Source organism: Panthera pardus, unplaced genomic scaffold (genome assembly GCF_024362965.1).
Source record: "Panthera pardus isolate Hobbes unplaced genomic scaffold, ASM2436296v1 HiC_scaffold_3, whole genome shotgun sequence".
Lineage (NCBI taxonomy): Eukaryota > Metazoa > Chordata > Mammalia > Carnivora > Felidae > Panthera > Panthera pardus.
Window position 1 is genome coordinate 29,832,918 of NW_026526876.1, and position 13,004 is coordinate 29,845,921.

At 56.7% G+C, this 13,004-nt stretch overlaps 1 protein-coding gene across 3 annotated transcripts in view; it reads right to left on the reverse strand.

The window, feature by feature from the left end:
• Positions 1-12,657, reverse strand: part of CRHR1 (corticotropin releasing hormone receptor 1) — a 46,593-nt gene extending 33,936 nt beyond the window's left edge. For all 3 annotated transcript variants that reach the window (XM_019437520.2, XM_019437519.2, XM_019437522.2), the window contains exon 1: positions 12,328-12,657. In XM_019437520.2, the coding sequence (XP_019293065.2) occupies positions 12,328-12,360 (33 nt within the window). In that variant the 5' untranslated portion in view covers positions 12,361-12,657. The remainder of the gene's footprint in view (positions 1-12,327) is intronic.
• Positions 12,658-13,004: the final 347 nt, after the last annotated feature.

The window sequence follows — 13,004 nt, forward strand, 5'->3', positions numbered from 1 at the left end:
TTTCCTTCCTTCCTTCCCTCCTTCTTTCCTTCCTTCCCTCCTTCTTTCCTTCCTTCCTTCCCTCCTTCCCTCCTTTCTTCCTTCCTTCCCTCCTTCTTTCCTTCCTTCCCTCCTTCTTTCCTTCCTTCCCTCCTTCTTTCCTTCCTTCCCTCCTTCTTTCCTTCCTTCCTTCCGTCCTTCTTTCCTTCCTTCCTTCCCTCCTTCTTCCTTCCTTCCTTCCCTCCTTCCTTCCATCTCTCTCCCTACTCCTTTTCTTCCTTCTTCCTTTCCTCTAAATTCTAGCTTTTACTGAAGGCTTGCACGGCGCCAGACTCTCATTTTTCTCTTTTAATCCTTCTGGACCCCAAGAGGTGGAGCCTTCATTCTCTTCCCACTGCACGATGACAAACTGATGCACGCACAGTTGGTGACTTGCTAAAGGTTGTTTACCACAGTTGAGCGGAGGGCCTGGGATGGGAGCCGTGTTCCATGCCGGGATTGGACCCCTGGGCAGGACAGCCTGTTTCCCTGACCGTCCTGCCTCCCTTCCTACTCCCCACCCCTCCTCCCAGCATAGATCCTCCAGAAGAAGAGGTATAGGTTTCCTTTGCCTCTTGATCTCTGGCTCGGGGCCACAGCCTGGCTTCCCAAGAGTTGGCAGTGGCAGTCAGACACTGTCAGGGGACTCAGGAAGGGTTAAGTTTGGTTCTCAGAGAGAAGTGGAACGTGGATGGGGCTCTGATCCTGCCCCTTGCTCCTGGAAGCTGTGAGTGGCTCCCAGACACTGGGAAACCACCCCTGAGGGCGTGGGAGAGGCAGCTGCTCCTCTGGGAGACGGAGCTGAGCTGCTGGGGGCAGTGTGTGAAGTCACCGGCAACACAGGTGTCACTACCAGCTGTGTCTTCCTCGGCTCAGCCTGCTCTGCGACAAGAGTAAAGCAAGGAGGATTTCGGGGTCGGCAGAAAAGGGATATCCTTTGAGAAGCCACGTCTTAAAAGGGATGTGAAGAGGGCCGGGAAGGCAGAGTGAAATCATCTGACGTGTGGAAATCAGGTCCTATTAGAAAACGGCTAAAGGTTTTGAGGCTGGGTTTTCTGGAGAAGCAGCTGCCTTCTAAGGCCGTGAGGGTCTGGTTTCAAGGGGCTCCTTGACCACCGAACCCCATCGAGCAGGGTCATTTACGGCAGTGATTAGGAATAACTATATACTCATCCATGAGGTAGAAAATGGCCCCGTCTGTTTCTTTGCCTCTCAAAGGAGCGAATTAGATGAAATCCGAGGTTTCCAGACAGTCCTTGGCATCTGGGAGGTAGAAAATTCTGTGTCTCAGGCTTCACCCCAGGAAGTCAGGTTCAGCAGATCTGAAGGGAAACTCAGGAGTCTATTATTTAATGCTCACCAAGTGATTCACCAGAAGTGAGGGTAACTGAACCAACCCAGTGGTTCTCAGCTGGGGGCAATTTTTGTCCCCCACGAAACATGTCTGTAGACGTTTTCGGTTGCCACAGCTGGAGGAGTGCTATTGGCGCTTAGTGGCTGGAGGCTGGGGAGGCTGCTCTATACCCTCAAATGCAGGGGGGCAGCCCCCACGGCAAAGGATGGCCTGGCCCCAAATGTCAACAGTGCAGAGGTTTGGAAACCGGGGGCTGGAAGGTTTTGCAGCGTTCTCCCGGATCTGAAAACGTGCACCTGCCAGCCCATCATGGAAGCTGGGAGCAGGGGAAAGCAGGTGGTGGAGGGGGGTGTGTGTGGGGAGGGGACCCTGGGGAGGATGGGAGAACAAGGGAGGCAGGTCTGTAAGACAAAAAGAGGCCTTGATCTCACTCCATCCAGCAAATGCTCCGTGGGGGACCTTGGACCAGTCATTTATGAAACTCCTGGCCTCGGGCTGGAGGCCGGGGTCCTTCAGGAAGGGGGGTGCCTGGCCAGCTGGGCAGACAGGAGGTCCCTCACCTCCCTGCTCGTGCTGCCCAGTCGGCTTCTCCAGGAGGGGGTATGCATGGGAGGTGCAAAACCGAAGCAGGAAGGTGCCTGCCCGCGGTGCAGCCAATGCAGGGAAGTGAGCCGCCCAGGGACGGCATCGTGTGGCCGCCTCTTCCCCCAAATAGGCAGGCCGGGCTGGCCCAGCGTGGGCTCTGGAGCAGCCTGTCCCCAGGGCCGGCATCTCGGGGGTGGGAGGCAGAGCCGGGCCCTGGAGCAAGGGAGACTTCAGGCTCCCTTATCTTGGGCAACCGGGGGCCAAAGCCTAGAGCCAACGTGGGGCTGATTTCTGTGAGCACTGGGGCGAGCCCGCCACAGAGGAAGGACCTCCCTTGTCTCTCCAGAGCACTGCGACCACTCAAGGTCATGAGTCTTCCCCCGACCTTAGTGACAAGGTGCAGCTTGATGAGTGAAAACCAGGAGGAGGAAGGGCCCGCACAGAATTGCCAGGGGTAAGGGCTCCGAGGAAACCGAAGGATTCCGCCCTCCTGGCCACGAGCTCTTGCTGCCTCGGGCCCCCAGCCACTGCTGCCCCCGAAAGAGCCGCTCTGGCCCTGTCGCGGAGTCCTGACGGCAGGAGGCGCACAGGTGCGGAGCAAGGCCGGCCGGCAGCCAGGCTCCCATGAAAAGCGAACCAGGGATTCCAGGCCATAAATTCTGGCTCCAGGGGAGGCCTTGAGACCAGCGCTACTCAAACAGTGGTCCGTATGGGTGCCTAGCTGCAGACTGTCCCCGAGAGTAAGCATTTGGGAACCCCGATGTGAATTGTCCCTGCTGTGACATCCCTGCGTGTCGCCACAAGACTGATCTCCCTGAACAACAGGGTTAGACCAGCTCCGATGTCCACCTCTCCAGGGCGGTCGGGTGGTGCAGGCCGCACGGTCATCACTTGCAGGACGACCAGGTGCCAGTCTGCCACAGACTGGAAAAATCCACGTGGTCCTTCCCTGGAGCCCGTTTGAGAAGCCCTGCCTTAGCTGGAGGAGAGCTGATGGAGGCCGGCTTATCCGGGAGGCCCCTGGAGGAGGCTCCATGGTTGGGGCCAGCATCCAGGGCAGCAGAGGCTGGAGTGAGGGGCCTTCCCGGGAGAAGTGGGGGTGGGGGGGTCTCACCCAGGGAGTCTGGTTGGGGACGGGCCCCTCAGCACGGAGGCGTTTCCTTTTATTTTCGCTCATGGTCCAGATGAGGACCAAGCCTGGCGAGGTTGCGTGACTTGCCCAGGAGGTGGCACCTGGTGGGCACCTACCGCCTCAGCGTTAGGGTCAGTGCTGCCTCTCGGGGCTGCTCGCTTCTCGGGGGTGCGCGTGTGCCCCGCGTCTCACAGCCTGGCTGCAGCCATCGTGGCACGGCTCTCGGGGCCCAGCAAACTGGAGGGAATGACACCAAAGATTGCCCCCCCCCCCGCCCATAGGGAATGGAGGGGTTAGGATCTGGATTGAGAGACGGGATCCCCTGGAGGGAGCCAAGAACGGACCCACTACCTTCCTCCCGAGTCCTCTGCCCACGTCTGTCTTGCCTGGCTGTTCCTGCCTCGTTACCAGCAGAACCAGGGCAGGGATGTGGAGGGAGCCCTGGGCCACCACCACGCCTCGTCCCCAGCCCCTGCTTGAGGACCTAAGTGCCCTGCGGTCTTCAGACCGCAGGGGGTGCCTGGGTGGCTCAAGTTGGTTAAGCGTCGGACTTCAGCTTAGGTCATGATCTCGCAGTTCATGGGTTCGAGCCCCGCGTTGGGCTCTGTGCTGACAGCTCAGAGCCCGGAGCCTGCTTCGGATTCTGTGTCTCCCTGTCTCTGACCCTTCCCTGCTTGCGCTCTGTCTCTCTCTCAAAAATAAATAAATACTAAAAAAAAAAAAAAAAAAATGAAGACCCCAGGTTCCAAGAAGCTTCTTGCACATTTGTCCTCAGCCCAGCCCCAAATCTCCCTCTAGCAATGTCTCCCACTGACCCTGCCCAGAACCCTCATGATGCAAAGTGACGCCCTTGCTTTCTCATGTGGACAGATGCCCCCAGTGCTATGGGGTCCGGGGTGGGACACCGGGCAGGGCCGGAATCGCTCAGTGTTACTAAGTGGCACCGACAGTGTAGGGCTGGATAAGCCACTGAGTCACAAATCCACACGCAGAAGCAGAGGAATCTGTCTAGCTTGTCATTTCTGTGTCTCCTGTCGCTATAGCACCTCTGCGAGCACAGACACTCGTGCGGCAGGAGGCAGGATCAGGGGGACTCCTCCCCTAAATTCCACATCCATGATGCGCCGTGTGTGCGTGGACACCGGACTAGGTGCCGGAGACCTTTGTTTTTGTTTTAATTTAAGAGACTCCTCCGGCCCTGACAGCTCCCAATCTACGGCGGGAAGAGGGGCTCAGGGGATGTGAGTGACCAGGGGTCCGTGTGGGGTCTGGCTAGTGAACGTGTGGAGCATCAGTGGGAGGAGGGCCCCTGTTGTCTGAGAGCCCACCGTGCAAGAGAGGAAGGAGAAGACCCAGCAGAAGCACAGGGACAACCAGTGAGAGATGTACTTCGACTGGAGGGCTTCCTGGAAGAGGGGGTAGGGATAGTTCAAGAAGACTTTGGTAGACGTGTCACATAGGATTGGTGCAGAGGCTGGGGGGCAGAAGCATGGCCAAAGGCAGGGTGGCAGTTAGACATGAGTATTCTGGCTGGGGGGAGCGGGGGGCAGTGTGACCGAGGCGGAGGGACAGAGGATTGATGGATGCTGGGAGCGTCTGATTCTTTCACCTCTAGAGAGGGACGGGAGGACCCCATGGGGTCATGGGTGTGAGCCCTGGCACGGAGGCATCCGGCCAAGAGAAGTGGGGTGAAGTGGAGAGAAAGGGCAGGAAGAGGGGGGAGAGCAGGGGTGCAGGCCAAGCCTAGGACACAGGCCTCTGTCCAAGGGCCAGCCTCTCAGCCTCCCAGCCAGGCACGTGTGGCCCAGGGGGTGACCATGGAGAGTGACCGTCCACTGCTGAACCCACAGCCCCCGGGTGCCCGGCTGCTCCTCTGGGAGTCAGTCCTCTGGCCCTGGCCTCGAGCTGGTGGGTGCCACGCACCTCACGGGTTTGACTGCGCTTAGAGAAGACAGGCCGGGGTGTGACCATCTGAGGGGGTAGCAGGTGGGGGCACGCTATTGCAGATGATGCAAAAGTGGCTCAAGATAGACAGACAGACAGACTGCGTGTGTAATCAGTTGGGACCACAAAGGCAGCAGGGTGTGTTCCTTCTGAACCTGGTGAGGAGAACTCAGCCCAGGGGCCGGGGAGCGGTGGGGGGGGGGGGCAGCGGGAAGCTGGTGAGGGGGAGGGGAGCACTCTTGTCTGCGCATACTCATCTGCAGCCTCCACACATCGAGCCTCAGCCTCAGAGCATCCCTGCTCCCCGGGAAGGCTAGCGATGGGGTGGGGTGGTAATTCTTGGAAGAAACGAAGAGGGGAAATGCTATCTCTGGCCTCCAAAGCAGGGGCACACAATCTCTTGGGCGCTACGGAGAAAGTACAAAGCCAGAACGGCCAAAAATGACACACAGGTCCTTTTTCGTGCTACCACCTCTTTCTCTCTCTTTCCCTCTCCTTCTCTCTTCCTCCCTCCTCTGTCCTCCAGGCCCTTCTGGTCCCGATCTCTCTCTCTCTCGTGCCAACTTGAGCCAGCACCTCTGGCTCAAGAGGTACTCACCTCTGCATCACCTTTAGTTTCTGTCTCTCTGTCTGCCTCTCCCTCGCTGTCTGTCCGCATGCCCACATCTTATGTAATAACACAATTGTCCATCCTGAGCAGGCCCACGGCCTGCTGGGTCTTTGCTTCTGTGAGTGGGATTGGGGGCCCCCCGTGCAGGAGGCCTGGACCCCGGAGGACTGTGCCTTAGCTTTGTCCTCGACCCTCTCCCTGAGTAGCCAAACCCCTTCTGGACCCAGCTGCCTCCTCCAGGCTGCATAGCCCAGCCCCGCATCCTTGGTCTCCTTTCCTCTCCCCACCCAGCCCTATCCTCACAGTGTCAGGGCTGGCACCTCTGGAAACCCCTGAGCCCTTCCCACACCCTGCCAAGGAAGCTGGGGAAATACGGATCAAAGCGGAGAAAGTCCCCGCCGTAAATGAAATGTCGCAGCCATCTTTTGCCCTAGCCCATCACTCGCCTCCAGGTACCTGCCAAACACACTGGGCAGAACATTGTCCCAAAGGTCCCCTAAGTCTCCTACTGTGCCTCAGGATAGCCCCACCACCTCTGAACACTCCAAATTGTAGTCTGACAGCCTAGAACAAAGCTATGGAAGCAGCTGGACCAGTCTGGCCAGTTTCTGTACTGGACTCTGACCTAGGCGCCCTGGCTCACCACCAGATTGGCTGGAGGCTGGGAACCGATGGAAAGGTGGAGGGGGGGCTACCCCACGAAGCTCTCCTCTAAGCACCTCACGGGGCGAGGGGGGGGGGGCGCGCAGCAGGGCCAAGGTGGGATCATGAAATCGCCTGTGTTTATAGGGCAGGAAGGGCACTCGCAATATCTTCATTTGTCCCCGAAACAGCTTCACGGCTGCCAAAGAACACGTCTGGCTTGAGCCTTTGAGTCGGCAGCTCTGTGGACACGGGACCTGTCTCCCAGAAATGCATCTCAACGTGGCCATTTCACAGAAAAGGAAGCTTACGTCCACGCTCCCCAAGCTTCCTCCCTCCGGTCCTCCCCACCTGTCTTCTCTCCATTTTGCCGAAGTAGACACCACTTACTCTGAAAAGGTTAATAATCTGTGGCTTAATAGATGCCAGCTAGTTGTTTTCAAAATCATTGCTGGCATCAGTGAGTTAATCATTTGGTATTGTCCTCCCTACATGCCTCTACTTTTATTATCAAATTCCTTCACATATGTCAGATGTTCAGAGAGCCGATTTCAGGCGCCTCTGTCCTTTGACCTTTGTCCTCAGCTGACAGCAGGTGACCCCGTCCCTTGTCCCTTCTCTCCAGGGGACTGCGAAAAGGACTCTGGGGCAGGGGGAGATTCTCCACTGCCAAGCACTCCTTCCTCCACCTCCCATTTCCTCACCCCTCCTTTGATGGTCCTCTTTGGATTAATAAAATTTGGCAAGATTTATTAAGTGACTACTATCGTGAATACTTATTAAGCACTTACTATATGCCAGACACTACATTTGTGCTGAATTTCACCCCTGACATCTCATGAAATCATGGTGATTAATCCCATAAAGTGGGTACTCTTTTCTCCCTTTTTGCAGATGAAGAAACTGGGGTTCAGAGAGATGACCTTACTTGCCTGGACCCCCCGTCTGCTTCACGGGATGTTCCCACCTGTGAAAGAAGATGCTGGCTGCCACACTGGGGGGCAGCGAGGGAGGGCTGACCGAGAGCAAGCCTGAAGACAAGCACTGAAAAAGGACTGGGTGATGTTAGTTCCAAGGGACTCTGAGAATCTAAGCAGACAGGGGTCATTTGTAATTAACAAATTCATTCTTTGAGTAAAACTGTAGCTAAAATGGAGACTCGGCCTTAGCTCCAAAATGGACTCAGGCTTCCTTTTGTCGATGCCATCGTTGGTTAGGGGAGAGTCAGTGCTGGGAGAGATCACCCCACCCCGCTCTGCACAGAGGAGGACACAAGAAAGGCTCCAGGTCACCTGCTGCCAGCCAGCTCTCCTCCGGTCACAGCAAAGGGGCTAGAGTTTCACGAGCCAAGGCTCTACTCTCAACAGATCCTCTAAATCACTGGGGTGCTCTATTGGCTATTTGTTGCGAGCTCTCTCTCTTCCTCTGTTCCTTCGTTCCTTCCTTTTTAAAATAGTGTCCTTCAGGGGCAGTTCCACTCTTTTCTGCATCAGAGATGGCTTTTCTGCTAGGGTGGTTTTGATACGACATCTGCCTCTCGTGGGAACAGCAAAGCGTCCACTGTGATCGCGCAGTGGTAAACCGGAAGGAGCGACAAAAACGCCATCCATCCCGTCAACAAACATTTGTGACATGCCTACTCTATGCGGCGGGTTGGGAGGCTCAGTGCTGTGGAAAGGGAAAGACGCAAAAATGCTACGTATTGAGCGACGCCCAAGAGTTCTTCCTCCAAGTTGCTTTTTCCTGCATGATCCCATTTGATCTGAAATGCAAGCAATCCTTGCACCTGTTTCTGAAAACAAACTCTGTACCAGGTGCAACCCCGGGTGCTTTCCATGCGGGAACTTTCTCACCCTTACCTCAACCTTCTGAGTTAGGTATTGCCTCCATTTCATAGCCGGGGATGGATACTCAAGTTTAGACAGGGTACTGAGCCCAAATACCAAGTACCAAGGTCCCATAGCTGGGGAGGAACAGAGCTGGGAACTGAATCTGTTGCACCCCACTTTTCCCATGTGAGGTCATGGCCCTAAGGAGTGTTTGGACACAGATCTTTCACAGAGACATGAAAGGTACTCGGGAATCGAGTGCAATACCCCTGTTTATAGACAGGGAAAGCATGGCTCAGAGAGGGACGGTGACCTACCTTAAGTCACACAGCTGATTAGAGGCACAACTGAGACCGAAGTCAGATTTGCCAAATCCCAGGCTGATGGTCTTTCCACCCTGTAACTGCTGAATGACCAGCCCCTGTGTCTAACGCCTTCCTTCCGGCTACACCATGGCCAGGGCTCGGGTCTATGGGTTCAGCACGCGTCATGGGCACTAGGGATGCTGCCAAAGGGTCCCTTGGACCCTCCAAACTCCTTCTGTGCAGCTGAACCCTGCTGGCTGCTGACGCTGTCCAAGGAGCAAATGTCAGAGAGGGTGAGAAACGGATTTTCCACTTGGGCTGATCCTCACAGCCTCTGCTTTTCCACGGGTCTGTATCCTCCTTGGGAACTGGACAGACCCCTCCCTAGAGATTCGCATCAAATCCAAATGTCCTAGCCTGGCTTTCAGCCCCACTCTCCTCCTTTGCACCTCGTTTGTGGCCAGCCCAATTGTCCCCACCCAGCAAGGCAGCCTGTGGCCCCGCCCTGGGCTCACTTTTTTGCCCTTCTGCCAACGCCTCCCTCAAAAACTGGCTCCAGATTATCTGTCAAAGAAAGAATTTGGAAATGATCCAAATGTGCGCCAGTATAGGGATCCAAGGTATATCCACTCACAAGCAGTAGGCAGATGTTGACAAGCTCCCTCTGGAGGCTCCAGAATAGGATGGGCCAGACTTGGGCTGTGACACAGTAAGTGACGGGGTGTGCCCGATGGCCACAGTGGTGCCCAAACCTGCACTTGAGAAAGGGCCTACAGGGATTACCTCAAAAATGAGAGCAGTAGCTGTGTTAGGAGGGTGAGGGGGTAATAATTGTCCCTTCTGGTTTCCAGACTTTGTCTTGCGTTGTGAGATTGCTCTTAAGGCAAGAACAGTAGCAATAAAACCAGCAGCCTTTTCAGAACTCACTCTCTTTGAGGCCCCTGGGTGGCTCGGTGAGTAGAGCGTCTGACTTCGGCTCAGGTCATGATCTTGCGGTTTATGGGTTCGAGCCCTGCATCGGGCTCCGTGATGTCAGCACAGAACCCTCTTCGGATCCTCTGTCCTCCTCTCACTGCCCCTTCTCCTTCCTCTCTCTCCCAAAAATAAATAAACATTAAAAAATAAGAAGAACGCACCCTCACACTCCCGGAGCTCACCTCTTGGAGCCACACTTGGGTCTCCCTGCAAGGAGCTGCAGCTGGTGGGTGGGTAACCCAGAGGTGCTCGATCCCCCTCTCCCCTGGGGGCAGAGACAATATTTCACCTGCCCCCTCCTTTGCATCCACACACATTCACCTGCACACACTCTCCCCACACACTCTCCCCCCAGTTCTCTGTAGCCAGGGCAGTGCTCAGCCCACAATAAGGGTCCCAGAGTGGTCCTTTCCCAACACTGGCTGACTTGTTGGGGACCAAACTGCATTCTGGATGAATTCCCCTAAATTCAAACTGACAGAACTAGGGGCACCTAACTGGCTCAGTCGGTAGAGCATGCGACTCTTTTTTTTTTTTTTTAATGTTTATTTATTTTTGAGACAGAGACAGAGCATGAATGGGGAGGGGCAGAGAAAGAGGGAGACACAGAATCACAAGTAGGCTCCAGGCTCCAGGCTCTGAGCTGTCAGCACAGAGCCCGACACGGGACTCGAACTCACGAACCGTGAGATCATTACCTGAGCTGAAGTCGGACACTCAACTGACTGAGCCACCCAGGCTCCCAGAGCATGCGACTCTTAATCTCAAGATCGTGCGTTCTAGCCCCATGTTGGGCATGGAGGCTGCTTAAAAAAATAGCAACAATAAAAATAAAATAATTACAGACTGACAGAATTACCTGGGTTCTCATCTGGCAGAGGTCTAGGATGAGATTTCAGTGGCTTAGAACATTTGCTGATAAAAGCTAACAAAACAAACCCTTAGAACAACAGTGCCTAGGTTTGAGTTTTTGTTCCACCGCTCACTGGCTGTGTGACCTTGAACAAGCTACTTAGCCTCTCTGTGCCTCAGTAATAATCCCTACTTCCCAGGGCTGTTAAGAAGACTAAGTAACTTAATATTTGCGAAGGAGGTAGAACAATGTCCAGCAAATTGTACGTGCTACATAAATAGAAGGAACAAGTAATTATTTGACTGAAATGAGCATTAGCTGGCCATTCATTCACTGCCTCTCCCTCATTCGGTATTTATTGAACACCTACTGCGTTCATTAGGCCAGACATAAAAGGCATACACATCTCACCATCTAGTAAGAAAAACACACACATAACAACAGGAAAAAAAAATTGTTCTTTTAGGAAAACGTGACAATTCTAAGCAGAGAATTACACAGGATTCTAAGAAAGGCCGGAGAAAGAACATTCGGCTATTACCACGTAAACTTAAAAAACAAAACAACACAAAAACTAAACAAAAAACCCCAAACCTACAGTTCAGTTCTCTGAATCCATTTAAAAGATCCAATTCAGTTTAATGATTTGTGAATTCAGAGCAAGGCTGGGTACACACTAGCCTTTCGGAAAATATTCCCATTCAATGCTATCTATTCAACCTCTCTGGGTGTTTTTCTTCCTACCTTCCTCCCCCAGTCTTGATCACCCAGAAAATAATCTCTGGGTTCACCGCTCGTCCTCAGTTAATGGGTGGAGGAGGGGATATGGGTTCAAGCAGCCCGACCCTCAGCAGTTTTTAAAAACAACTTATAAATATTTGGGAGGGGAGGGAGAGGATGGAGAAAAAAGCTTCGGTAACTGGTAACGTCTCTGCCCTGGCCGCTGTTACCTTTAAAGAATTTGGCTTAACTGGAACCACTGGGAGCTGGTGGTATACCTAGTGTTGGTTTAATTACTGCTAGAAAACTGAAATTCAGTCAACCCGCACCCCTCCCCCAAATCCATTCAATTCTTTTCAATGTAATCGCTTTTAAATGCTCTGAACCCAGTCAAGCTGGTGTTGTCTGTATTTGTAGCCCAGGCCGTCCACACGGACCCTGCGGAGTCGGGATCCTCCGGCGAGAGCTGGGCTCCCCGGCAGCGGTGCCGAGGCCCACCCACCTCTCCCTCCGGCGGCTGCTTACGCGCCTACACCCGGCGAGCCGAACCGCTTTGGGAAGCCCTGGGCACTGGAAGTGGCGGCTGTCACTACCCGCGGGCCGGACTGACGACACCCCCAGCCTTTCCCCGGCCTACGCCGCCCTCGGGCAGCCCCGTCGCCCCCGAACTTGAGCCGGCAAACGCTGGTCATGCGATCGGACGACTTTTCTAAACTCCGGGCGCCGGAATCGCATCGCCAGGGCCGGAGCGGGAGAAGCAGGAGCCGCCAGCCGCACGGCGCAGGGACCCCGAGTGCAAAGGCTCGGGGAGCGAGCGCAGTGCTCCCGCCGGCCGCCGCCGCGCAGCAACTGTAACCGCAGCCGGATGCACCGTCTCCTCCCCCGAGACTGCGATATTGATCAAAGGCAGGGAGACACGGGGGACATTTATCTCCCCAGACTCGCAGCTTAACGAGCAGGGGAAGGGGCAGGAAGGAGCTCCCAAGAACCAGGGCGGGGGCGTGCGGAGAGGGGGGGGCTGCTGAGAGCGTGCTGGGGTCCGCGGGGTCTGCATGGGAGGGTGGGAGATGGAACCAAGTTTCACTCCCAGAGCCTAAAGCGATTCTCCGCACAGAGCTGGTTGCCCGGGTGGGCGGACCCCCTCCTCCGCCAACAGCCCCGCAGCTTCGCCACAATGATGTCTTTTTTCACTTGAGTCCTCCCCGCCCCCGCCACGCCGGCTCCAGAGGTCCAGCGAGAGGGACCTGTGTGTGCACAGCCCTCCCCGGTGACCCCCATCACACCCACAGCCCACCCGCGCCCCGCGCCGGTCCTGGGGCTGGGGACGCCCGCTCTCCAGGGCTGACCCGCTCGCTCTTACCTTGACGAGCCGGAGCTGCGGGCGCCGTCCCATCCTCGGGCTCGCTCGGTCACCGTCCCGGACGCCTGGGTCCCTGGGACATCCCAGAGGGGCCGGCCGGCGGTTGAGGGCTGGGGCGGCGCGGGCTGGGCGGCCGGGTTCCCGTGTCGCTGCCCGGCGCCGAGGTGCCCGGCTCCGCGCTCCCCGGCCCCGCAGCCCAGCCCGGCCCCGCGGGCTCCCGCTCTCCCCGGCCCGGGCTGGTCCGGCCGCCGCTTCCCGACTCAGCCGGACCCGCAGCCTCCCGGCGTCCCCGCCGCCTCCCCTTCGGTCCGCGCAGCTCCCCGCCTCGGCTCCCCGCCCCCTCGCCTAGTGTCCCCTCCCCTCTCTCTCCCCCGCCTCTCCCCTCCCCTTCGGTCCCTCCTCCGCGCCTCGCCCCTCGGCGCGCTCCCCCTTCGCCTCCTCCGCGCCCTCCGCTCCCCTCCCCTCCCGGACCTGCTCCCCGCGCCTTCGCCGCGCTGACCCCCTTTCCCTGAGCCCAGGTTTGCGGCAGTCGGCGGGACGCGCTGGCAGCGGTGGCGGCCGCCGCAGCCTGGGATGGAGGCGGGGGGGGGGGGGGGGAAGGGGGGCGGGTGGCCGGCGGGGGCGAGAGAGGTGGCAGTCTCCCGCCTCCCGCCTGGCTAGAGGTGGGGACCTGGGGA